Source organism: Triturus cristatus, chromosome 3_1, assembly GCF_964204655.1.
Source record: "Triturus cristatus chromosome 3_1, aTriCri1.1, whole genome shotgun sequence".
Classification (NCBI taxonomy): domain Eukaryota; kingdom Metazoa; phylum Chordata; class Amphibia; order Caudata; family Salamandridae; genus Triturus; species Triturus cristatus.
The window spans coordinates 827,933,418-827,957,549 of NC_140583.1; the positions used below are offsets into that span (position 1 = coordinate 827,933,418).

The following is a 24,132-nucleotide window of genomic DNA, read 5'->3' on the forward strand; positions in this document are numbered from 1 at the left end:
ATACAATCCCCCTCCCCAATACTTCTCTGGAACCCCATGGACTCTTAATGAGATCTCATAGGCCGCTAGCCACTTGGCGATATCATCACCCGCACTATAGCTAGCTACTATATCTTTTGGCAAATAGGGTTTGGATTCCCTGGTGATTTCTCTTTCTTCGCTGCCACCATTAGGAACAGGGTGTGCCCCGACCCGTAGAATCTGGAGATCTATCTCCCTGAGCCTCAACTCGTGAGCCATCCTCCGTTCCTCTTTTTCCTTCTCCAGCTTCGCCAAATCCCATGTGAGCTGTCTTTTCTCCCTCCGGTCAGTGAATTCTGCTTCTAATAAGCCGTTGCTAGAGACACTGCTGCCCTTCCTTGAAAGTGTTCTGGGCCCCGCTACTAGGTCCCCCACCTCAGGTTGGTACAAACCAGCCCCCTCGCTGTCAGGCTCTCCATCCCTGTCCTCCTTCTCAACCTTACTTTCTCGCCGTGCCTCCCCCCAAGCCCTCAAGCTGGTCTGGAGTTCACCCTTCTTTGCACCTTGGGGACAAAACACCCCCTCTCTCTGACAAAACTCTCTGAGTTGGGTCACCGTGTAAGTTTCCAGATCCTCCAACACAAACTCCATTTTGCCCACTCAGGTTAGAAGACAGTTGCTTACAGAAGCTATGCAGGGGGGTACCTTTTGTAATACCTCCTCCCACCACCAGAAGTAAATTTGGAAAAAACAAAACTCAAAATTAGGAAGTCCGCTTGGAGAAAACTCCCGGTGTAGGCCTATGGACTACCCACAGTTATTGTCGAGTAGACGCAAGCACAGCTCTATCCCACCACTGAACACCAATTTTATGTTGGAAACCGGGCAACCGGGTTAGCAGTCACCAGGTTCCCAGCACAATGGTAGCTTGGCTCGAGCGGTTGGGGTCAGGCACCGTGCTAAGCGTACGTCACACCCTCACAATAACCATGCGTTCATCCGTTCCAAAAACGACACTACACCGTAAAAATAATGCAAGTCAAATTGAAAATATATATGTCTTTATCTTATTTTCTCTTAGTTGCAGGTTTCATAAAATAAATACAATACAATAAGATTTTCCTTAGAAGAGCAGGTCAAATAAATAATACTACATTGGAATTTCAATAAATAGGTTCAGGTTATAAATAAGCAAGGAATAAATAGGGTGCAATAAATACAGATGGCAAATAAATACAGTCAGACAATAAATATAGTGCAGGAATAAATTAGTGGACGACAATAAATAAAGCACTTTCAATAAATAAGGTAAAACAATCAGTGACAGTGACAATTTAAATCATTTACATGAGGTCACTTGGTCTTACTTTGCCCATACACAACTTAAGGACACTTGGATGGCATGGGGGTGTCCCACCTAGATTGATCAAGGCTGGGGCCTAAGCTGAGGCAGAACAAGAGTAACCTAAAGATCTGGCCCTCCAAACCACACAACCCTTTATGGAGGTCACTGTACCCGTCTCAGTTCACCCCTGGCACTCCCAGGCTGGTTCTAACACCCCTTTAACCTCTAGGATGGTCTTCTAGGGCTCCACAGGGCCTCAGATGCCCCCTCTACCACTTACTGCCCTTTTCAAGATGATCGGCTCCGCTCGGCACCGTGTCAACGCCGTGAGGCGGCTCCGGATCGATGTCGCTGGGCGGTCTCGACTCGATGTCACTGGGCGGCCTCGGCTCGATGTCGCTGGGCGGTCTCGACTCGATGTCGCTGGGCGGCCTCGACTCGATGTCGCTGGACGGTCTCGACTCGATGTCGCCTTCCGGCGTTGCAGGGACTCGGACTCCCCACTTCCTGGTGTCTCCGGGGTGCGATCTCCACTCCCGACCTCCGGCGCGCTTCACCTCAGTTTCCGGCGACTCCGGTGGGCGGACTTCACTCCCCCGTCGACGCCTCACCCCGACCTCAGGTGACTCCCGACTCGACCTCCGGCGCCTCTCCACGACCTCCGTCGGCGCCCTCACCCGACCTCGGGTGACTCCTTACTCGACCTCCAGTGCCTCTCCACGACCTCCGTCGGTGCCCTCACTCGACCTCTAGCGGCTCCGGGTACGACGTCTGCTTCCTGTCAGCGCCGCTTCTCGACCTCAGGCCCCAGGTCTCGAGGCTTCTCGACGTCAGGACTCCAGGAGGACACTGCTGAACAGGTCAGGAACTTGCTGTTCTTCTTCTTTAAGGCCTGTTCCAAATATTTAGTCCTTTAAGATGGTTCTTCTGGTCTTGATCCCACACAGGGCTCTAGGTTGGGCTTGGTCAGTAGAGACTAGCATCAAGGGTGGGTTTCTGGACCCCACTCCAAGCACTGGTTTCCACCTCTGCTGCCTTACTCCGACCTCCTTCTTTCTCTGTCCTTCCTCTTCTCCAGTCAGTTGCCAACTGCCACCCTGAGATGGCCTCCCAACATTCTAAACTGCCTCCCTCTGTCACAGGGTTCTAGAATGTTACAGAAGGTTCTAGAAAACTCCAGTGGGTTCTGGTGATGTCACAGGTGACAATGGGTGGCCACCATTTTGTGTCTCAGGCCCTCAGACAGAAGTTCCAGGGGTAGGGAAAATGGCTCCCTGACCCTGCATCAACACTAAAAAGTCTGGTGGTTCCCAAAAAGGAAAAATTAAAACAGGGTTTGAGGCAAAAGTGGGACAAAATAAATAATGATGAGGAGGGACCACCCAAAGGGCTGACAGGTCTAACAGAAGGCATCAGTAAAGAATCTAGGGATGCACATTGAGCAGAGTTTAAACATGAAGGAGCAAGTGTTTTAATCGATACGCTCATGCTTTCATGTATTAAGTCTGCTGAGGTGAGTATTTCCATTTCTTCCAGACCATACACGAAAGACTCTTATCCAGTCACTAGTCCTAAGCCGCTTTGACTTATGCAATGCTCTACTGATATCAGCCAATGAGGCCTTGTTGGATCGCTTGCAGGTGGTGCAAAATACAGCAGCGCGTTTGGTACTGAACGCCCCCTATAGATCTACGTTGAACCCGCTTTTGCGGCAGCTGCACTAGCTCCCGGTGCGCAAGCGAATACAATTTAAGATTTGCTGCATCACCCATAAGGCAGTGCATGGCAACGGGCCATCATATTTGGCGGAGAAGCTTAGTCAATACACTCCCCTTAGAGACCTGCGATCCAGCTCAAAATCCCTTCTTAAAGTCCCGCGCATTACCATGCCCCTCAAACTGGAATTCACTCCCGCTTACATTGAGGCAGTGCACAGAGCATTTCCACTTCAGAAAGTCCTTGAAAACATTCCTATTCTAGGTATCTCACACAGTATTAGCATCTTCTTACTCGTCCGCAAGAGCAGAGATACCCCTACGGGGGTGATTCCGGCACTATATAAGTTAGTATATAAATAAAATAAATAAGCTGAACATTTACACCTTTGCACAAACATATGTACATACATGGTTTACTATTATTATGACAGGATTCAATATGTTAATAAAGGTCTTGATAGATGTGTTATCGAAAAGGTAGTGGTTTCAGGTGCTGTTCCTTATGGTCTGTACTTATGAGCTTCTTCAATGCGTCAGTCATAATAAAGAGCTGTTAAATTAATAATCATTTGTATATTCACACCTAAATGTCTTTATGTAAGATAGCATCAGAAAACAAATAAATGCCAGTAGCTCAAGAATTAATTATTTTCCCTCACATTTATTTTTCTTTTCATGTACAAATACCTGTTGTGAAGCTTTGGGTTTAGAAACGAACAGAAGGTTGCAGATTATCTTGCCTTAGGACTGATGATCTGCAGTGCAAACATAAATCCTCTGTAATACTGCCCATCACATTAAATCCTCACATAAATCCATGCACACATTAGATTCATGACTTTGACAGCATACAGGGCCTTTATGATAGCATTGGTGATTATTCGTCCTGACCCATGTAAATTTGGAGATCCTTCTGTTAATATACTTTTTTTTTTAAAAAGCTTGAGGGTTTTCCCAGTTGTGATAATTCTAACCATAGATTGCTAACAGGTGTAAACCAGTAATCAATGCCTTTTACTTTTGTATGCCTTAACGCAAAAGAAGATCAAATGCTTATTTGCATGCTTAGGAACACCCTGAAAAATCCATGTATGTTGATGACACTAAATGACAAAATCATTTGTATTGAACACTCTTTTGCAGAACGAAAAGTACCACCAACTTTTACTAAGAAGCTGTCTGAAGCAGTTGAAGAAACTGAAGGAAGCATGTTTACACTTGAGGGGCGTTTGGCCGGATCTCAGCCATTAGCTGTATCTTGGTTCAGAAACAACCAGGAGGTCGAAGAAACTCCTAACCATGAAGTATCCTTCAAAAACAATGTTGTGCTTCTGCGCATCAAGCAAGCAAGCCAGTCAGACGCTGGGTTATATACATGCAAAGTGTCGAATGAAGCAGGAAGTGTCCTCTGCACATCTTCCATTGTGATTAAAGGTACTTCTGTATTATATTTTACCTGTATATGTTCTTCCTCTATTTGCCTCAAACCCAACTAGAGCTAGTAACCGGTGATTAAACATGCTATAGCTGCTAATTGTAATTCTTGAGCATTCATTTGTGACCCCATAAGCAGCCTTACAAACATTATGAATCAAGAAACAATTCTGATCACCCCAAAAATCTATCTAGTTGTATACCTCAAATTCCAATGAAACAGACCTAAAGACTATATAAATTAGAACTCTTGCAAAAATATTTCTTATACGAAGAAGCGAAACAGATAACAGAATGTGATTCTGCATAGTAAGTTTTATTCAAATAGCATTTTATCAGTGTTGACTAGTTACTGATACTGAGTGTGTTCTCCATCTTTCTGAAATATTTAGCAATAAACAATAAGACTGTATAAAATTAGAACATATAAATGAAATGTTATCTAAAGATCCAAGTGGAGCTTTACAAAATTAGGCAGATCTGACAGACGTAATAATCCTTCACCCCAAACTCCTCTGATCAAATTGAAAAAGTAGAATATTTACTATTTCCACAGCCATTTACTAAACACAGCAAAGGCAACTGTTGTATTGTCACAAAAGATGTACCAAATTTTCTTATTATTTCTGTATGCCAAGTCGATATACTTAGAGATTCTATTTGAAAGTATGACACAACTCCATAGCATGAATGGGATGTCCAAAAATATTACAACATTATTCCTATAATCTTACAAGAATTTATTAGTGATCTAACCGGCAAGATCACCAAATACATATCTTTATTCACTTCCTCCTTAATCCACCACATCAAGAAGTGTTACATAACAATAATGTCAAACTAATATGTAATGGATACAATTAGGTTAATATATACATTCTGCGGGAGTTATAATTACATAAACTATCTACTCAAAAGAATTAATGTGATATGGATGAACAACTACGTTGGAAAGTGGGTAATTAGTAGGTGGGGGTATTCACCTTCAGTGATTATACAACAATCACTAATAGGTCCAGTCAAGTCTCAATAAATGAATCCTTGCTCCCCAACCCTTGGTAGCTTGGCAAATGAGCAGTCAGGCTTAATTTAAGAGACAGGTAAGCGTGAAGCCTTTAACATCACCAAAACATAAAATAAGTAAAAGATACAACACAATAAAATTCCACCACCAATTAATACAAATAGAGAATGTTTGTGTGTGATATGGATGAACAACTACGTAGGAAAGTAGGTCATTAGTAGGTGGGGGTATTCACCTTCAGTGATTATACAATAATCACTAATAGGTCCAGTCAAGTCTCAATAAATGAATCCTTGCTCCCCAACCCTTGGTAGCTTGGCAAATGAGCAGTCAGGCTTAACTTAAGAGACAGGTAAGCGTGAAGCATTTACTATCACTAAAACATAAAATAAGTAAAAGACACAACACAATAAAAATCCATCACCAATTAATACAAATAGAGAATATTTGTATTTTCACCACAATATCAAAACAACAAAAATCTAATATAGGGAACTGGAGAAATGAATTTTTAAAGATCAAAAATTGTGCATTCTAGCGCCAAAAAGTTTAAAGCGCTACTCGCCGCCATCTGGTTACTCTGGACCGAGACAAAGTCAATGTTTAAGGCCAATAACGTTGAAGCGTGGGTTGGATAGGATGAGGGCTAGGTCCTGGTAAAACGTTTACTTTCGGACTCAGGGCCTTATTATGAGTATGGCGGTCCTGGGACTGCCGTACTCCTAGAGGCGGTCTGACCACTACCACCCATCGGACCACCACCCCCTGTCCGCCCTCTTATAAGTGTGGTAGTGGGACCATCACAAGACCACCGCCTTCGCCGGGATCAAGGATCCCACTGCCGCAGTGGTCTTCAAAAGGCCTGAATATGCTGTTGGTGCTGATGCCGGCACGCGTCGCATATTACGTCCTACATTTTCACCGCCTATTACATGGCTGGGACCCCTCCATGAAAATGGTGACAGAAATGCAGGCCCAGTCAATCTGGCCATGGGGGTGTGTGCAGGGGGAATTGCACCTTCGTTCCTGCACAGTGGCATGCACAACACGGTGCATGCCACACTTTGCAGGAACGTGCTGCATGCTCTTTCACAGCGGTGGTATGCTTGTTCATCTCTCCTATGACCCGAACATACTATTGCTGTGAGCACCACCTGCCCGCCCTGGATTAAACTCATAATTCGGCAGGTGGGTGCGCCATGGGCTTGGTGGTCATCCTGGAACCGCAGCGGTGTTGGTCTCAGCTGAAGACCACTAAACTCGTAATGAGTCCTAGTCTTTTTCTTGGGGCTTTTCTCTGATCAACTGCCTCATCCGCGGGAACTTGGGCTTCTTGGATCGAAAGTTCGATTCAACAGTGGCAGCCTTCTGCAGCGTGATGCCTTGCTGAGCCTCTGGAGAAAGTTACACCGAGTTGACAACAGTGATTTGACTCGACGTCGAGCCGGTCCCCTCCTTGAGCTTTTCTGCACATTTTTGCTGAAAGTTTCTTCCTTTCTTTGAGGAAAGTGAGTGTCCACTAGCTCAGTCCAAGCGTGCAGACACTCTGGATAGCCTCTTGTGGGCCTGGACTCAATTTCTCACAATGCACCTGCATGGCCCAGGAAAAATCCAGTTGTAACTGATCAACTGGGCTGATCCTCTCTTTGGTCTTGCAGGTGACTTCTCCCAGCTTTGATGTACCTTTTGCTGATCCGGGAGTCCACTTCTTTTCCTCTGAGTCAGGCTCAGCCCTTTTTTTTCTTGGGCCTTGAGAGTGCAGCAGGTGCAGTCTTTTTGAGTACAAGCCTTCCGTGGTGCAGTCTAAGGGGTCTATTAGGGTGGTGGGTGGACTTTTGTCCGCCCGCCACCCTAGCGGTGCTGGGACCGGCCTCCAGTGGTGCGGTGGTCCCGCACTGGCAATTAGGATACCACTGCCACCGTGGCGGTGGCATTCTCTATTCCCAGCATTGTGGCGGGCGGTACTCACAGCACCGCCCGCCACAATGCTGGGAATGCACATCGTGCATTGGCATGCACAAGCTGACAGGCACCGCGCGATGCCTGCCACTTTGTCTGTGCCAATGCAGGGAGGTACCATTGGTACCCCCCCATGTGCCCCCCCAACCCCCAACATCCTGGGGGCCTGCAACGGGCCCCCAACAGTTAAAGATGCATGCCTTTCCATGGTGGCAACCCCGCCACAGAAAGGCTGCTTCCAGCTCCCATTGTAATATGGATGGCAGTGTCTAGCAGACAACACCAACATATTCAACCCTTTTTTGCCCGGTTGACTCGTCGACCGGGCGGAAATGCGGTGGGCGGTCTTCCCATCCGTCGTGGTACCCCCTGCAATCAAAATATGGTGGAGGGGGAAATGGGCGGGGGATGATGTCGGGTGGATCGCCACCGCCATGCAGGCGGTGGCAATCCGCCCGACATCATAATAGACCCCTAAGGGTCTATTAGGGCAGTCCTTCTTCTTCTGATGTTCCTGACAGTTTTCTGAGGAGCTCCTGCAGCTTGCCCATATTTATCCTCCATTCTGGAATAGCAAGAGAGGGGACAATCCAATTAATAGAGGTAAAGTTACTTCCACCTGCTATTACCACTTCCTGCATTTTTGACTCAAAATGTACTTGGTGCTGGAATTTCACTAAAATCGAGATGGAGAAAATCTCTCCTTGATGTGTGTGTCTATGTAACCCAAACCAAAGGTGTGGCTAACATCTGACTACATCCCTTTCCAGCCCCTTTCATAATCTAATTGGGTGCTCCCATGTGGCGGGGGAGCAAGGTAGTGGGGGTTGCCTAGGTCCTATGACATCAGTTCTCCTGCCTTTGAAGTCCAGCTCATCTCCCCAGCCCCCTTCCACTCCCTGGCTTTTCCAGGAAGTATATCTCCTCCAACCAAATGGCTGTATTGTTGCTGCCCCATGCCTCTTCACACCTACTCAGAGAGTAGCTTGGCTGAGGCTGTCAACGACTTGCCAACCTGAAGAGGCTGCTACAGGGCTATTTGGGGTAACTTCAGGATAGTAAGTTATAAAACAACTTTCTTGTAATCATTAAATTAGATCTAACCTTGGCAAGCTGTTGGATTTAATATGACCACTGATTTAATACTTTCGATGATGTTGCTAGCTAGCTCCAATGATAGACTTTAATAAGTTTAATAAAGCCTTCCCCGTGTTAGCCTATGGGGCTAGCAGCACTACAATAGGGAAAAACAACTTTGGCTGTTTTTCCTTACCAGAGCTTATAAAACAGCCTTTTTAATGTCTGCTCTTTTTTTATATCAATGCAGCCTACCCTTGGGGCACCTAGGGAAGACCTTAGGGGAGACTTATAACTAGTAGAAAAGTAGTTGGTTAGCAGAGCTAAGGGCTCTTTCAGAGTAAGTAACCACCAGCAGTCAAAAAAATGGAGGTGGTCACAGCCAAATTGATGACTCTTCTGCAGACATGAAGAAATATACTGTTGTCATGCATCTTTCAACTCAAACACCCATCCACTCATTCATTCACTCTGTAACTTTGCCATTTAAATCCTTTATTGTGCCAAACCACCTTTTCATGGAGTAACATAAAATATACAGTTCAGTTTTAAATAATCAACTACTGCATGTTTAAAAAAAGGCATCTATCTACATCAAGTTATCCATTACATTTTCGAAATATTCATATTTAGAACGCGATCACTATGACAACCAATGTTAGACTATTTCTACTGTTAAACAAAGCACTCAAAAAAGTGTTACTTAAGGAAGAATGCATTTCCATTCCAGAGCCCAAAACACCTCCAGTGTTTGATCAGCCTCTAGAACCAATGACGGTAACCGAAGGAGAGACCTTGCTACTGACTTGTCATGTCCAGGGATCACAGCCAATCAAAGTCCAATGGCTTAAAGCTGGAAAGGAAATAAAATCATCAGAGAAATGCAAGCTGGGCTTTATCAAGGGAACAGCCAGTATGGAACTGAAAACTGTTGCTAAAACTGATTCTGGCGATTACTTGTGCAAAGCTACTAATGTTGCAGGAAGCGATACTTCCAAAGCAAAAGTTTCTATCAAAGGTAAGTTTGTGACATGAGATGCTGTTTTGGAAATATTCTGATATTTGGTTTGACCACTTACTGAAATGATAAAATACATTCTAAATGATAAAATGATTCATAATTCTTTAAAAGAATCATGTCTGTATGTAACACAATTCTAACTGAGTAGATATATGTTATGATAAGCTATCCTTTATCCAGTTATTGCAATTCTATATTGGCCTCATAGCATTCACCACAAACCTTCGTGGCATATTAAGGCACAATGATTTGCCACCACCATAAATTTCTTCTTAACTGACTTGTATCAGCCTAAAATGCAATATCTTTCCATTACGGGAAACTCCCACATGGAATTTAAAACAAAATCTACACTAAAAATGGTTCATCTGGTACAAGTTGGTTCCACTCCTTCACATAAACATATGTTTTGAACTGAGGAATTTAACAATTTTACAGCTGTGAGCAAGGCCAACATGGCCCGAAACATTAGCTAGCCTCCATATACTAAATAAACACAAACAGCACTGGGTTTGCCTCACAGTATAGCTCATTATTTAATATGTACTAAAATGAGTGACTTCTATCTATCTATCTATCTATCTATCTATCTATCTATCTATCTATCTATCTATCTATCTATCTATCTATCTATCTATCTATCTATCTATCTATCTATCTATCTATCTATCTATCTATCTATCTGTCTATCTGTCTATCTATCTATCTATCTATCTATCTATCTATCTATCTATCTATCTAGACTATCTATCTATCTATCTATCTATCTATCTGATAGATAGATAGATAGATAGATAGATAGATAGATAGATAGATAGATAGATAGATAGATAGATAGATAGATAGATAGATAGATAGATAGATATACTCTTTTACAATAAATATATTATTGTAATCGAGTAAAAACACAAGTTGGTGGATTTATTGCAGCAATGTGTAATTACATATGTAAATGGATGCATTAATAGGTTAAGCACACATTAATTCAAAGTTTAATTATGCACTTACAATTCCCTGTCCATGATCAAACAGTATTTGTCTTCACATTTGTAAAGGTGACTTTATACCATGTTATCACAAAATTGTATTCTTCTTTACAGAAAAACCAGCTGTTGTTCCAGTGGTGAAAAAAGCACCGATTGATGGAAAACTCTTCTTTAAATCAGAACCAGGCAGCATTAAAGTAACAGAAAGTAAGCATCTTATGATCTTGGAATCGTCTTAAGGACACAAATGCTTATATATAACTTTTATTCATGAGAAAATAAGATAGACTAATTCAGCATTTTTGCTTTTTGCCAGAGAGTACAGCCACATTCATAGCCAAGGTTGGCGGTGACCCAATTCCCAATGTTAAATGGGTAAAAGGAAAATGGAGACAACTGAACCAAGGAGGCCGCATTCTTGTACAGCAGAAGGGAGAAGAAGCCAAACTAGAAATTAAGGATGTAACCAAAACTGACTCTGGCCAGTACAGATGCATAGCTGTCAACAAACACGGCGAAATTGAATGCAGCACAAGCTTGCAGGTTGAGGAAAGAAAGCAGGAGACAATAGAGGGAGACCTTCGAGCTAAACTAAAGAAGTAAGTATAAAATTGAAGAAATTATAGGATGTACATTTACAAGTTGTATGCACTTCAACAACATGAACACCATCGTGGTTTTGTAAGGATGAACTGCGTTAGTGAAGGTCAGCAAGTAACATGAACCCATCAGAGGCTAGTAGCAGTGTACAGTGCAGGTCTAGTTGGAGCTGATCAGTTGGAAATGCAGGAAAGGGGCTCTTGGAGCTTGTTGTGTCCCTGTAGCGCAAACAGGAGGTCAGCCTTAATGACCCTTGGAGTTCACTTCTTTGTCCTAGGTATAAGATGGAGCACAGGTCCAGTCTTTGGGGTTCTTTTCAGGTCACGGACAGCAGGTATAGTCTTCTGCCCTTCCACAGGTCCAAAAATTGTTCTTAAGATGGTATTGTGGGTGCCAGATTTATGCCTGATGCTATTCTGTGGGGGTGAATCTTGGCCCTTCCCTAACCAATGAGGTAAAAGCTTACAAGGGTAACCCTGCCCACGTTTGCAACACTTGCTGTGTGCCTTACTGCAAGCATTCCCACAGTGTCCCTTTCTGCCCAAAACCGACATAGCAAGACCTTTCTTCCACTGTAACAAAGCTCCACTGTAAAGGTGTGGCTAGGAAAATGAGCATCCCCTCCTCTGTAGTCATTCAAAACTGGTATAGGGGTCAGACCCTCTCCCAGATTTCATTTTCACTATTTTGACAAGCTGAGGGGACAAAGGAAGGTAGCGGGCCCAGGTATTAGCTACATCTGCCTGTGAAAGGGCCAGCATCAGAAAAGTTAAATAGTTCCTGGGCACAGCTCAAATGGTCAGCCTGCCAGTGAACCATAACACCTCCCCAAACCCAAGGCCTTTGTCTCAGCATTGGGAGCAAGTTCACAGCTCATAAAAGGGGGCTATTCAGCTCCTCTGTGATAACTGAATGCTCATGCAAAGGGTATTCTTTTGGCCTTAGGTAGGTAACAAGCCACTTTCTAAAAGAACCTGTTCTAAAACATTTATTAGAAATTGTGCTTTACCAGTGATGGGGCTTGTATTAAATATTTCATAAAGTCCAAGAATTAACTCTGTAGCTGTTTTTCGTGGACAGAGATATTACATTTAATATTGTATTCTGATGCTTTCCTATGGAACAGCTCACCCTACTACAATGAAAACAGCCTTTTGTCCCCTTTCACTGTAAGAAAATGCTTATCATTTAACTTTTAAATGTCCTACCTTTAAATATCATGTACCCTGCCTTATGGCTTTGAGACCTACTCAGGAGTGATTTATAACATTTAAAACGAGGGTTTATGCCATTCAAAAGAGGTTATTTTGATAGGTTGAATTTGATTATAATACCTGCACAGTCAGGCTACACATGGCAGGCCTGCAGTAATGTTTGTTATGTCACTGCAGTGGGTGGCACAATGGTTGCTGCAGCCCACTAATGACATTTAACTTACAGGCCATGGGTACACTTTAGGAACCTTATACTAGGGACTGATAGGTACGTTCAATATGGCAATGGGGGTAAGCGAATTTCATCATTTTGAAAGGGGGAACACAGCAACTTTACCTCTGATTAGCAGCAGTAAGATGCACAGAGTACCACAGCCAGCAAAAGCAGTAAAGGCAAAAAATTTGTGAATATGCCACACAAAAGATGGTAATTTCCAACAATTTAATAATGTATTTACATTTTTTAAGCAGTTTAAATAGAACTGCAACGTCTCATTCTGTGTGTTAGAGTGCATGAGCTAAAGTCCACAAGTTATTGGACGTGAAAATTAGGCACTAGCCCATTGATTATGGTATGGTTTGTCTTTATATCAAATGCCACAATATCATCAGGCGCAACACCACCATCACTACATTGTGATTTATTACATAATCTCAGGAGGGGATGGACTTTCCTATCCTCCTATTTTAATGTATTTGCTCTTAACCCTATCCTTAACCTATTTATATTATTTTTAACAATGTCACCTCCCAAAATGTAACATGACAGAGCAGTGCCCCATGAATTAGTGGACTTGATGTGGGTGTGGAATACCATAATGTGCAGATCTTGTGAAAGCTCAGATGGGAAAATGACAAAACAAAAACAATCAAGTTAGAAATACAGGGGTATCCGCTACTGGGCGGGCATTTATAAAGATGTGATATATCGACAACAGAACAGTGAGTAACTGGGTATAGTTTACCTAAGTATGTTTCTTTGAGGAGGATGAATTTCAGTCTTGTCTGTGTGTGATTGCCTCAAAATGTAATTCATGGTGATAATTTGTTGACGAATGACACTCCAGGATAGGCAGAAAATAATTTAGGAGACCTTAAGTTGTTGATTATTAATTATTAATTTTCAATAACTGCAAACTATTCAAGTCATCCATCAGCAAGGGAATCCATACTTTTGGGATGCATGGGAGCAGAGCGAGAAAGCTGGGTTTAATTTTGAAAACAATTTATCATCTAGTACAAATTTTAATTAGCAAATTGTGGTTTTGAATCTTTCTCAGAGAAGTTTTGGCATCTTTTTCACATGTTATTGCCTGCTAATTATCATTGGCAAGCCTACATTAGCTTTCATAAGCTAATCAATTGCACACAAATAAAAAAAATGGTAAGAAGAATATTGTAACATTATATTTAATAGTGATTTAAATAAATTCATTTTTGCAAAATTCAGCTTGTTACACTGATTTATTCTTTCAATAGGACACCAACCAGGAAGAAGGAAGAAGAAGAGCAACCCATTGATATCATGGAACTTCTAAAAAATGTTGATCCGAAGGAATATGAAAAATATGCTCGCATGTATGGAATTACAGACTTCCGTGGCCTCCTGCAAGCCTTTGAGCTGCTTAAAGCAAGCAGGGAAGAGGAAAGCCATAGAATGGTAGTTATTCATTTGCATTTAAAAAAAAATATTTACATTTATTATTATGCTAATAATTTGGCCACTTACACGGTCGATCGTAGAAAATTAGAAAAACATTATGTATGTAAACAAAAAAATGTAACCTTTTGTGTTCCGATTAGGAAATTGAAACAGTGGGGCGGTCCCAAGCGGAGGAGCAAGAATTTGATGAATTGGTCCAATTCATTCAGCAAAGACTCACCCAGGCAGATGTAAGCTAATGTGTGTGTGTTGACACAAGAGTTTCTTGCGCACCGTAGGAACTGCATTTGAACTAATGTGATTTCTTTTTCTCCAGCCAATCACTCTGATCAAGGACATTGAAAACCAAACAGTATTAACTAAGAATGAGGCTGTCTTTGAGTGTGAAATTAAGATCAACTATCCAGAAATCAAGCTTTCCTGGTACAAAGGAACAGAAAAATTGGAATCAAGTGACAAGTATCAAATTAGCATTGAGAATGACTGCCACATTCTTAAAATCAAGAACTGCCAGCCACAAGATCAAGGAAATTTTAGAGTTGTCTGCGGTCCTCATATCTCTAGTGCTAAACTAACTGTGATTGGTGAGTAAACATAACCAGTTTGTGTTTGAGGATAACTTTGTAAAGAAATCTGTTATCTATATTCTGGTCAAATAAAATGTAAAACATTGGCTAAATAAGTTTGTGACTTGTTACCATTAGTGGTTTGGCAAATATTTAGCTAATAGTTGCAGTCTTTTTAGACACTAAAAAACATTCTGAGTAGCACAAAGCATTTAAATTAAAACAGTTGACATGTGGAAAAGTCTGATTATTTCTCAAGTAGCTTTACGAAGACAGTAACATCTTCAAAATACTAACTGTATGTTATTACTTGGTAACAGAACCAATGGTTGAAAGGCACATTGAGGATAATGTTATCAGAGAAGGACACAGCTGCACTCTGACCTGTCAATTCTCTGTGCCAAATGTGCAATCCCAGTGGTACAGGAATGGGAAGGTAATTGCACCACGTGGTAGATACAGAACAGAGGTGGATGAGAAAATACAGAAACTGATCATCAAGGATGTCACCACTCAAGATGCAGGACAATACACCTGCAAGTTTGAGAGCCTGGAAACCACTGCAGATTTAATGATTGAAGGTTTGTAAAACCAGTTGTTGAATTACAAATATGTTATCTTTTTCTAATAATGAGAAGTACAACCCTCATCCTAGAGAAACTGCAGTACAGTCTTGTCACATCTTCATTATTTATAGATCTGGGGATTGTATAATATTAAGTGCAGTAGTGCATAGCATTGAACATTGTTGTCAACGTTGTCAACCTTTTTATAATTTAAAATAGAACGTCAGAAAAATAATGCACAGAGAGATGGAGAGCAGCATGTTTGTGTGGATTTTAGGTGAGAACGGACTGTGTAGGGTGAATTTTGGTGGCAACAAATAATATGGAAAAATAATGGCGAACTGTACTAATAAGTAGATCCTCAAAGGGTAACATAGTGCAATCTGGATCAGAGAAGAAGGAAATGGATTGTCATCTGAAATTAAAGAAAGTAATACTTCTGTTGAAAACATTATTTGTCTATTTTTTTACCAACAGCGGAACCAATACAGTTCACAAAGAGCATACAGAATATTGTAGTGAGTGAACATGAGTCAGCCACTTTTGAGTGTGAAGTATCTTTTGATGATGCAATCGTTACATGGTATAAAGGAACAACAGAACTGCGTGAAAGTGAAAAGTACAGCTTCAGAACCGTGGGCCGTTGTCATTACATGACCATCCACAGTGTTTCTGCAGAAGATGAAGGTTTGTTTGATGAATGGCACCTGAATTACTTGGTTATTCTTTTCCCTCTTACCTTCTTTTGCTCACACATTGACTTGTCTTTATTGCCTCAGGAGTTTATTCTGTAATCGCTCGTCTAGAACCAAGGGGTGAAGCAACAAGCACTGCCGAACTCTACTTGATGACTAAAGGTAGGTGGATACCAATTGTGTATTCCCTAATTAATGCTGTGCAGTAAAATTAAAGTTGTTCAACAAAAGTGTCACATTGCCATACGGAAATCAAAATAGGGAACTGACTTCAACACAGCATTAGCAAAATTATGTTTAAATGATTCTGTATAGTTCTTCTGAAAGTTATTGGGACAGTTAAATAACATCCTACTACCATGTGCTGGGTACTAGGTCATCTTTCAGACTATCAGACAACACCTGACACAATAGTTGGCAGATACTGTGGGATTCACAGTAACACTGCTCTTTAACTATTGTCTTTGGTTAACGTTATGGCATGGTGACACCTAATAAAGTGAATAATTACCATTTAAGGACGTAATTGTTTCATATATAACACCATAATATATCCTGTTATATGTTATATGCTTTCTGTACAGACTGGAAATGCAGCCTGTAGAGAAAAGATATGCTTGAAGAAGATAGTATTTGAATTAATGAAAAGTAATATAAATCCCTCTGCTTTCTTTCAGAAATCAAATTGGAATTAAGACCACCCGGTAAGGAATATCAAGAAAACAGATACCTAAATGTCTTTGCCAAATATCTATAACCTTATGTCAAGAATACTGTTGCATGGTTGATAGCCTAAGCATGAGTATATATCTTTAAAACGAACAAATTTGACTGGAAGTTAGAGTTTACCAAAGAATTCAATAAGTAGTTTTCTGTTACCTCCTTCCAAAGTTCAACATTTTGTCCCCGTGCAATAGAATCAATAGGTGACAAAATGTACTGCCTGGCCTTTCCCTTTTAGAACAAATCATGATTTTGTTTAGACCACAATGCTGACAGTATCGCATATAATAGACCTCCACTACTTGGAAGCTCCTATTGTTAAAAGCGGTGTTTGCCAAAACGAAAGTGGATCAGTAAATTATGTTTCCCTACAAAACGTAAACAGACCAATTTCCCTCCAAATCAAGAACAGATACAAGCTTACCTTGACTGTTTGATGATATCAACTGTCAAGCAGTGCACACACTAAGGGGAGAGTAGGTGTTAGAGCCAAAGCTCAAATGTGTTGCCCAGCATAGCAGGACTTCATAAATATTGTATGAGTTTATGCTTAAGAACTGCAGCATTTGGAATACAAGAATGTTGGTCATATGTTTAATTAGGCTCACTATATTATTCGCCAGATGTTCCTGACTCGAAGATTTCATATCCACCTGAAGAGATCCTAATTGAAGGTAAGGCACATGTGAATGTTTTAAATAAGTGTCTGCTTGAAATGTTAAAAACATTACCACAGTTCTTTCACCCTTCACTCAGAAGCCAAACAGAGTAAAAAGTTGAATTTGGGTAGATTTGACAGAAAACCTATTATTTGTATTTCTAAGAAATCGTTCCTCCATTACCAGTACCAGAAGAGAAGAAGCCCAAGAAAGGTACCATAACTGGCTGCAATGTACAACACATTTTATATAAAGTGTTTGACCTTATATATTTTCCTAGATACTAAAATAGTTTGTGGCAACAAATATAGTGATATAACTTACTTTTGTTCGGTCCCTCACATTTACAGACGTAATATATGTGTCTGATATCTGATCAGATATTTATAACATAGCCAGCTTTTCTGATCACTAATTTTAACATATAAACTGTGTTGCAAAAAGAGCATGACAGTTACCCAGTAACTAATTGAGTATTTTAGAATGTCTATCCTAGTAATCATGACATGCCTTAACATTGCCTTTAAAACACAGCTAAAATTGTTAACATGTAAATCCTTTAACTTGTTTCTCAGTAACAGTTATGCAATAAATAAATACATAATTTTGAAGATATGTAGTTTTTCTGTCACTGTTTCTGTTTCAGTTCACTTTCATCAGCTGTTGTTCAGTCTTGGAAAGCCATTAGTATTTTCTACAGCATATTGTTTGGAGTTGATGCCAGTCAAAATATGTTTTGCTTAGTTTAATTATATAATATTTGTTAAACCTGCTTCTTAATCATAAGAAAAACAATACTCTAATGTAGATGCAATCCACACTTATTGTCTTCTGTCATTTTCTAACATTTCCATTCCTTGCCTCTTCCTTTATATCTCACCACTAAAGTCTCATTTACCCCACTATAGCAGATGATATAGAGTGAAATCTCACATTCTTTCATTTGCATTGTCATTTTCATTGACAACAAAACACAATGCCCACCATTGATTGTTATGTGCTTGATGAGATGCAAGTGGATTATTTTATTTTGTGGCACTATGTTCATATAATGTGTGTGTTTGTCATGTTTGTTGTTCAATGTCTTCTTTGTGGAAACATGTTTTTAAAATCTTTCTTAAACTCTTTCCTCAACAAAAGGTGTTTGAACTGCATGTAACCACATTCTTATTAATCTCTTTAAAGTGCCCAAACCGCTTGTTAAGAAAGTCCCTAAGGGAGTTCCCCCACCTAAGGAAGAAGTGCCCTCTGTCAAAGGTATTGTACTTAGGCGCACACACTCTTGTTGTCTGCAATTGTGTGCCTTTTGTATGGTTCTGTTATGTGGTACCTTTTACTGAAGGTTAATTCCTCAAACATTAGCAACCATTGCAAAGCAATACACTTAGGCTTCTTCACAATTTCATCATATCATCTTAAAAGTGCAATTTTAATTTGGCTCTATCTTTTCAATTTGGTGAGGTTTGCTTTGCTACTTATGTTGACATTGACATAGTCTGCAGATGCTAGTGCCTCAAAAAGAGACTGACTAACTTTGAATTGACAGTGATGCAATATAACAGGGCAATTAGTAGCAGTGTAAACGCTTGCTGACCTCATGCACCAATGCTTTTACCCATTAAAAGAGTTAAAAATGATACAAACCATACACATTTGTATAGTCGTGTTTCTGTTTTAGGTGTTTATAATGTAAGAGTGAGGTCCATGGTAAGATGACACATCCACACAGAAGTACACAGGCAACTTAATCGATCCCTGCCCCTACGCTCACGTAACCACACAATGGTTGCAGAAGAACACAGGGCTTTGAATGAAAACGTTTTCAGAAAATAGCGTGTGTGTGTGATGTGCTTTCAAGGTCTAGCTTACAAAGTGTTGCTGCATGATTCCTGAATGATGGGGTTCAGAAATAATCAAGATCTTTGTTTGCATCCAGACTTAGTTTTTGTTTCAGAAGCATCTGTCAAGTATAATCGTCACTTATGAATAAAAGTGTCTCAAAAGTGATGTGTGAAAACATCCACTAGGAATACAAGCTATTTTTTAATTTTTGTTCTCAGCTTTGTCTTTTTCTATTGTGGGAAAACTTCTTTGTTGAATCAGGGTGTTAGCCATAGTTTCAAACCTTTATTTTGAACACTCATTATTGTTTTTGATAGTTAACTGTAGGATAATGTTTGTGTACTTTCAGATATTGCAAGGAAACGTGCAGCTCCCGATCTCATCTCTGAGAGTGTAGCTCAAGAAAAAGGTAATAATATTTAAGTAGAAAATAAAGCACCATTTGACTCCCCTTCCAATAAGTAGCGCTACATTTTATGCCTTGTGGTATGCATATTAAAATGTCTACTAGTCCTGAGTCAATGTTGCATTTAATTAGCAAGGTATGTGCTCAGTTCACTGTGTATAGTAGAGGGCAAGTAAGTGAGGGGGGTTTGAAATTAATCCTCTGCAGGCCATTAAAGAACATGTCATGGAATATCAATACCAGCAAGCCTTTACAGTGATTATCTTTCATAGCAGTAGTGTAGCAAGGGTGTCGCAGACCCTAGCACAAGCAAGCAAGGTAAATTGACCCCTCTACCCCACAGTCAGATTGTACAAACAGCTAGAACTGGGATGCAGCAGGACCTGCACACTGTTGTCCCAGTGCTTCTGCAACTGCTGCACGAATAGCTACTTCTCTGTTTTATAGTGTGTTGGAAGAAAATAATACTTATTAAAACTAGTTCTTCATGCATAGCTTCCTCTCTTAGCCCTCATAATCGTTTGCAGGGAGAAAATGGTGGAGTGTGACTTGCCTTTTCATTAACCTCAAGATATGTTTCAGTCACAGTGCACAGTTGCCTACTGGTAAATGTAAAATTTGTATAGAAAAAAAGCTACATTTACCACTGTAGAGTGTTCAGAAATGGTGGCATTTAATGTGTCAATGAAACAAATGAATACTTGGAATTGTCAGCATTATCGTGAGCTGAAAGATCTTTGAAAGTTGACTGTTATAAAATTGTAAACATATCGCGCTCTCCAAAGGAAAGTCAGGGCAATGGCATAATACAGTTTTTCTTAACTTATTCTATTTTCATTTCACATGTTTGATGCAGTTTGTCTGCATATTCATCTTGTTCACCTTTGTTATGTTCGGAATTAACAAAATTCATAGCATTTCTACTGTGCATAGGCTTATATTTCTTATAATGTATGTGTTTAATATGTGTTTACATGTGGCTCTTTAACCTTACTTATAGAGACATCATATGCACATGTCCTTAAAAGAAAACTATCTCTTTTAGGGAGTAGATCAAAACCATTTGCAGCATTTTTCAATAGACAGAAGCCATGCAATAACTTCTAATTTCTTTACTCACTTGGAAGCATGAATCTTTTCTCTTAACTTGAAGTTCCAATTTGTGTTCTGTGATTCTTGTAAACTTGTACATCTGTAACAGTCAGTGTTTCTTGTTTTGTATCAAATGATCATTATACTTGTGTTATCATTTAAGTGTAGGCTGTTCATTTTTACTGTGATGCATGCTTTGGGGAGGGCCTATCATGGGGATAAGATCCAGACATACTCATGAAAGTAAACATCATAAACAGACATAGAAAAGACAAACAACCTCATGATGACTGGGGCGGAAATCTGAGGGGAGCCAAAGAGACTGTAATTTACTCACGCCACAATGATATGGAGTCCAGTAGGAAGAGGAAAGGGCAAACATCTCCATGTGCAGTCCCATGGATTTATAGGATGGTAGTATACAGTGTATTTGCATATTGATTATTAGAAAGCACTGTGAGGAAGTACAATAGAAGATATTTTGGGTCAGCAATGAGTGTAGCACACGCCTCGCCTCGATAGAGGTTAAACCATCATATAACAAATACCCCATTTTTAGGCTGTCCTAAATGGTAGTGCCGCCATGATCAATTAATAGGGACAAGTGTGTATGGCCTCTTGGGTTGCAGATTTAAGGCCCTTTATAGGCAGCTATAATTGTTAATGAAAAGTATGTGACTAGCCCTGTATTAAAGCAAACTCAAAGGTCATAAGGCAAAGAGGCAGGTATGACTTGGCAATATCAACCATATTTTGAGTTGCATTTTCAGTGTGCTCATTGGAACAAAGTTAAAGACTTTTTGGTGCATTAGAAAGGGTGTATATTGAATGATTAATGAGGGTGTATTGATTTATGTCACTGTAAGAAATTGGATTATTGTTTGCGGTGGGCAACTGCCCGCCTCAAGAAACAATCACAACTCTTTTCAGTGTTAAACTAAATTAACCTGAGCTGAACTCGCTGCTAACTATGGCACAGAGCAGACAGATGTAACTTAGAGTATTATATAAAGTATTATGCAGTGCCAAAATAGTAATCTAGTAGAACCAACAAACAATAAAAATCCCAAACCAGATTAGAAAAATAAAGTAACATTTATTTAATAGAATGATAAAAATCGTAGAAATAGCATCAAAAGCACAAAGCACCAATGACAGTCAATGGATGCCTTAGACCGGTAACTATACACAATTTGAGGCTGACCGCTGGTTGGATACATCAAGCATTTTGGTCTCAGTGAAAGTTTGGAAGTCAAAAAGATTTAAAAGATTTCTAAAGGACTTTGTTACTTTTCTGATAAAACATGTTGGCATTTCTTCTAATTCCAAAACAACTACTAGAGTACACTTCTAAAACTCTCAGGGTATCAGGCAGAGGGTCTATAGTGGGAGTGCACTCTGGCAATCACTAGTGTCATCAAACATCCAACACTAAAATCCAATTTGAAGCAGGTCCTGTAGCCATTACAAATTAGGAGACAAAAGTCTGGTAGGACAAAGGCAGGGTCCTAGAGCACCCAGAGATGGAATAGACAGCAATTGTCATTGTGTCCTGTGTTCTTCCTTTCAATTGCACCAAAGTGTTACATGTGGCTCAAACAGACCAGCCAGGCAGGATTTGACACTGTGGTGTCAATAGGATTCCCACAGCCCCGACCCCGTAGATTCTGCAGAGCCTAGAGGAGTTACCCCTGCTCATTCAAGTGAACCTATTTTCTTCCTTGAAGGCATTTCACATGTTCACACCTCATTTAAGGCTGAGCACAGGCTGGCAGTCGACAGACACTAATGCTAATTAGCCTGCTGAAAGTATAGACAGGTAAAGGGTAAAGTTCTATTTGTTACTTTTCCTTAGTAGTCATTAAAAATACAACTTCACAATTGAATTGTATTTTTAATAACTATTAAAAATGGTGGTTTCATTATTTTTATAGCGGGTCCATTTCACAAGTTAGTATTGGTATTTTCATAGAATAGCTATGCCTGCCACAGTGAAAATAGCATGTTGAGCCTTGTCACTGTAGGTATATGGTAATATTAATGTTCTACCTGTCCCACGTTTCAATACCATGCACTTCTCCATGTGGTCTACAGGCCTCCATAGGGGTAACCTACTAATATTTAAATGGGAGGCGCTTTTTTTTAATTATTTTTTTTTTGCAAAGGATTCAAACACAAAATATACAAAGAAAAAATTACCTATTACATACTCTTTCGTATTCATTTCATTTTTCTAGGGGGATAATATTAATACAAAGAAGAATACCAATAAGAAAAACTAGCTAAGTAATAGACAGTGGAAAGCAAAGCAGAAAAATAATTAGCACCTTAGTCCTGAATCATACCATGCCAAATAGCATTACATTTTCGTAATGCCTTGAAGTCTCTAGCCTTAGCCAAATCTTCTTCTTGCGGAAAAATTTCAATAAAAATACTCCATTACATTTTTCCTTGCTTTTGAAGAAATCCATGCCCGTGCTAAGCCAATCGAGCAGAGACTGTAACTATAGTCATGAAAGCCTTCTTCGCTCTATTGACATTGTCTCTATAGCCCAGCATTATCTCAGTTGTTGTAAAAGCTACACCCAATCCAAGTCGATTTCTTAATGCATTCCAGACCCCTTGCCAAAAGGTCGCTAACAAAGGGCACATAGCAAACACATGAACAATATTTACTCCATTATTAAGAGCAACGCTTCCTGTTACTTAAATGGGAGGCTTTTAACTGTCAAAAAGGGATATTTTGACAGGTTTTACACTGCAACAGTAATGCTACACGGGGTATGTCTGTAGCCATGTTTGCAGTGCCACTGTTGTGGATGGCACAATAGGTGCTGCAGTCTACAAGCAGCATTTAACTTCAAGGTCCTGGGTACATTTTATATACAGGCAAGTTAAAGGATCCGCTCAGGAATAAGCCATTGTAACCATGTGTAAAGGGGAAGCGCAGGCACTTTACTCCTGGTTAGGAGGGATAAAGTGCACAGACTTCTAAAGCCAGCAATGCTAGTGTCCAGAGAAAGGCAAAAAATCTGAGGTGACTATACAGAAAAGACAGGTGACCTACAGTCACCATGCACCAGCTCTCTCAAACATATTTGGGTGGGGCTTAGGTTGCTTTGTTAGTATTATTACTAATATGTAACAATTGTTTCAGTGGTACAGTTTGCATTCTCATTTAAAGAGAAACTCTGCAGCATTTACCACAATTATGCTGAATGTCCATTTACTACATTGCTAGGTTAATTTGCATCTTAATACTTATATGGTGATGTTGATCTAAATACTGCAAACACAGATGGTATATTGAGCATCTTAGCATACAAATGTCATAATATTACATTCAAACAATATAAAAACCTAGAGTTTTTGCAAACCCCTTCCTAAATCACAAACTAACAAGCCACCAGCTCAATGTGTCAGTCACCTTGTTTCTGTGTGTTGTCTTGTCTAACATGTTTCTCAATTTATGCTGTAACAGTGCATGTTTATACAGCTACTCCTACTACACTGAGGTTCACTCTGTGCTACCGACCCCATTAAAACTCACAAGTGATTTAAATTGGAGGAAGAGCAACATC

At 40.2% G+C, this 24,132-nt stretch overlaps 1 protein-coding gene across 1 annotated transcript in view; it reads left to right on the forward strand.

The window, feature by feature from the left end:
- TTN (titin) overlaps positions 1-24,132 on the forward strand; it is a 379,656-nt gene that overhangs the window by 144,484 nt on the left and 211,040 nt on the right. The window contains exons 95-109 of the mRNA XM_085645211.1: positions 4,168-4,458; positions 9,249-9,536; positions 10,640-10,732; positions 10,842-11,124; positions 13,819-13,999; positions 14,143-14,232; positions 14,319-14,586; positions 14,889-15,149; positions 15,612-15,821; positions 15,914-15,991; positions 16,507-16,533; positions 17,176-17,226; positions 17,377-17,424; positions 18,397-18,468; positions 19,403-19,462. Of these exons, the coding sequence (XP_085501337.1) occupies positions 4,168-4,458; positions 9,249-9,536; positions 10,640-10,732; positions 10,842-11,124; positions 13,819-13,999; positions 14,143-14,232; positions 14,319-14,586; positions 14,889-15,149; positions 15,612-15,821; positions 15,914-15,991; positions 16,507-16,533; positions 17,176-17,226; positions 17,377-17,424; positions 18,397-18,468; positions 19,403-19,462 (2,301 nt within the window). The remainder of the gene's footprint in view (positions 1-4,167; positions 4,459-9,248; positions 9,537-10,639; positions 10,733-10,841; positions 11,125-13,818; positions 14,000-14,142; positions 14,233-14,318; positions 14,587-14,888; positions 15,150-15,611; positions 15,822-15,913; positions 15,992-16,506; positions 16,534-17,175; positions 17,227-17,376; positions 17,425-18,396; positions 18,469-19,402; positions 19,463-24,132) is intronic.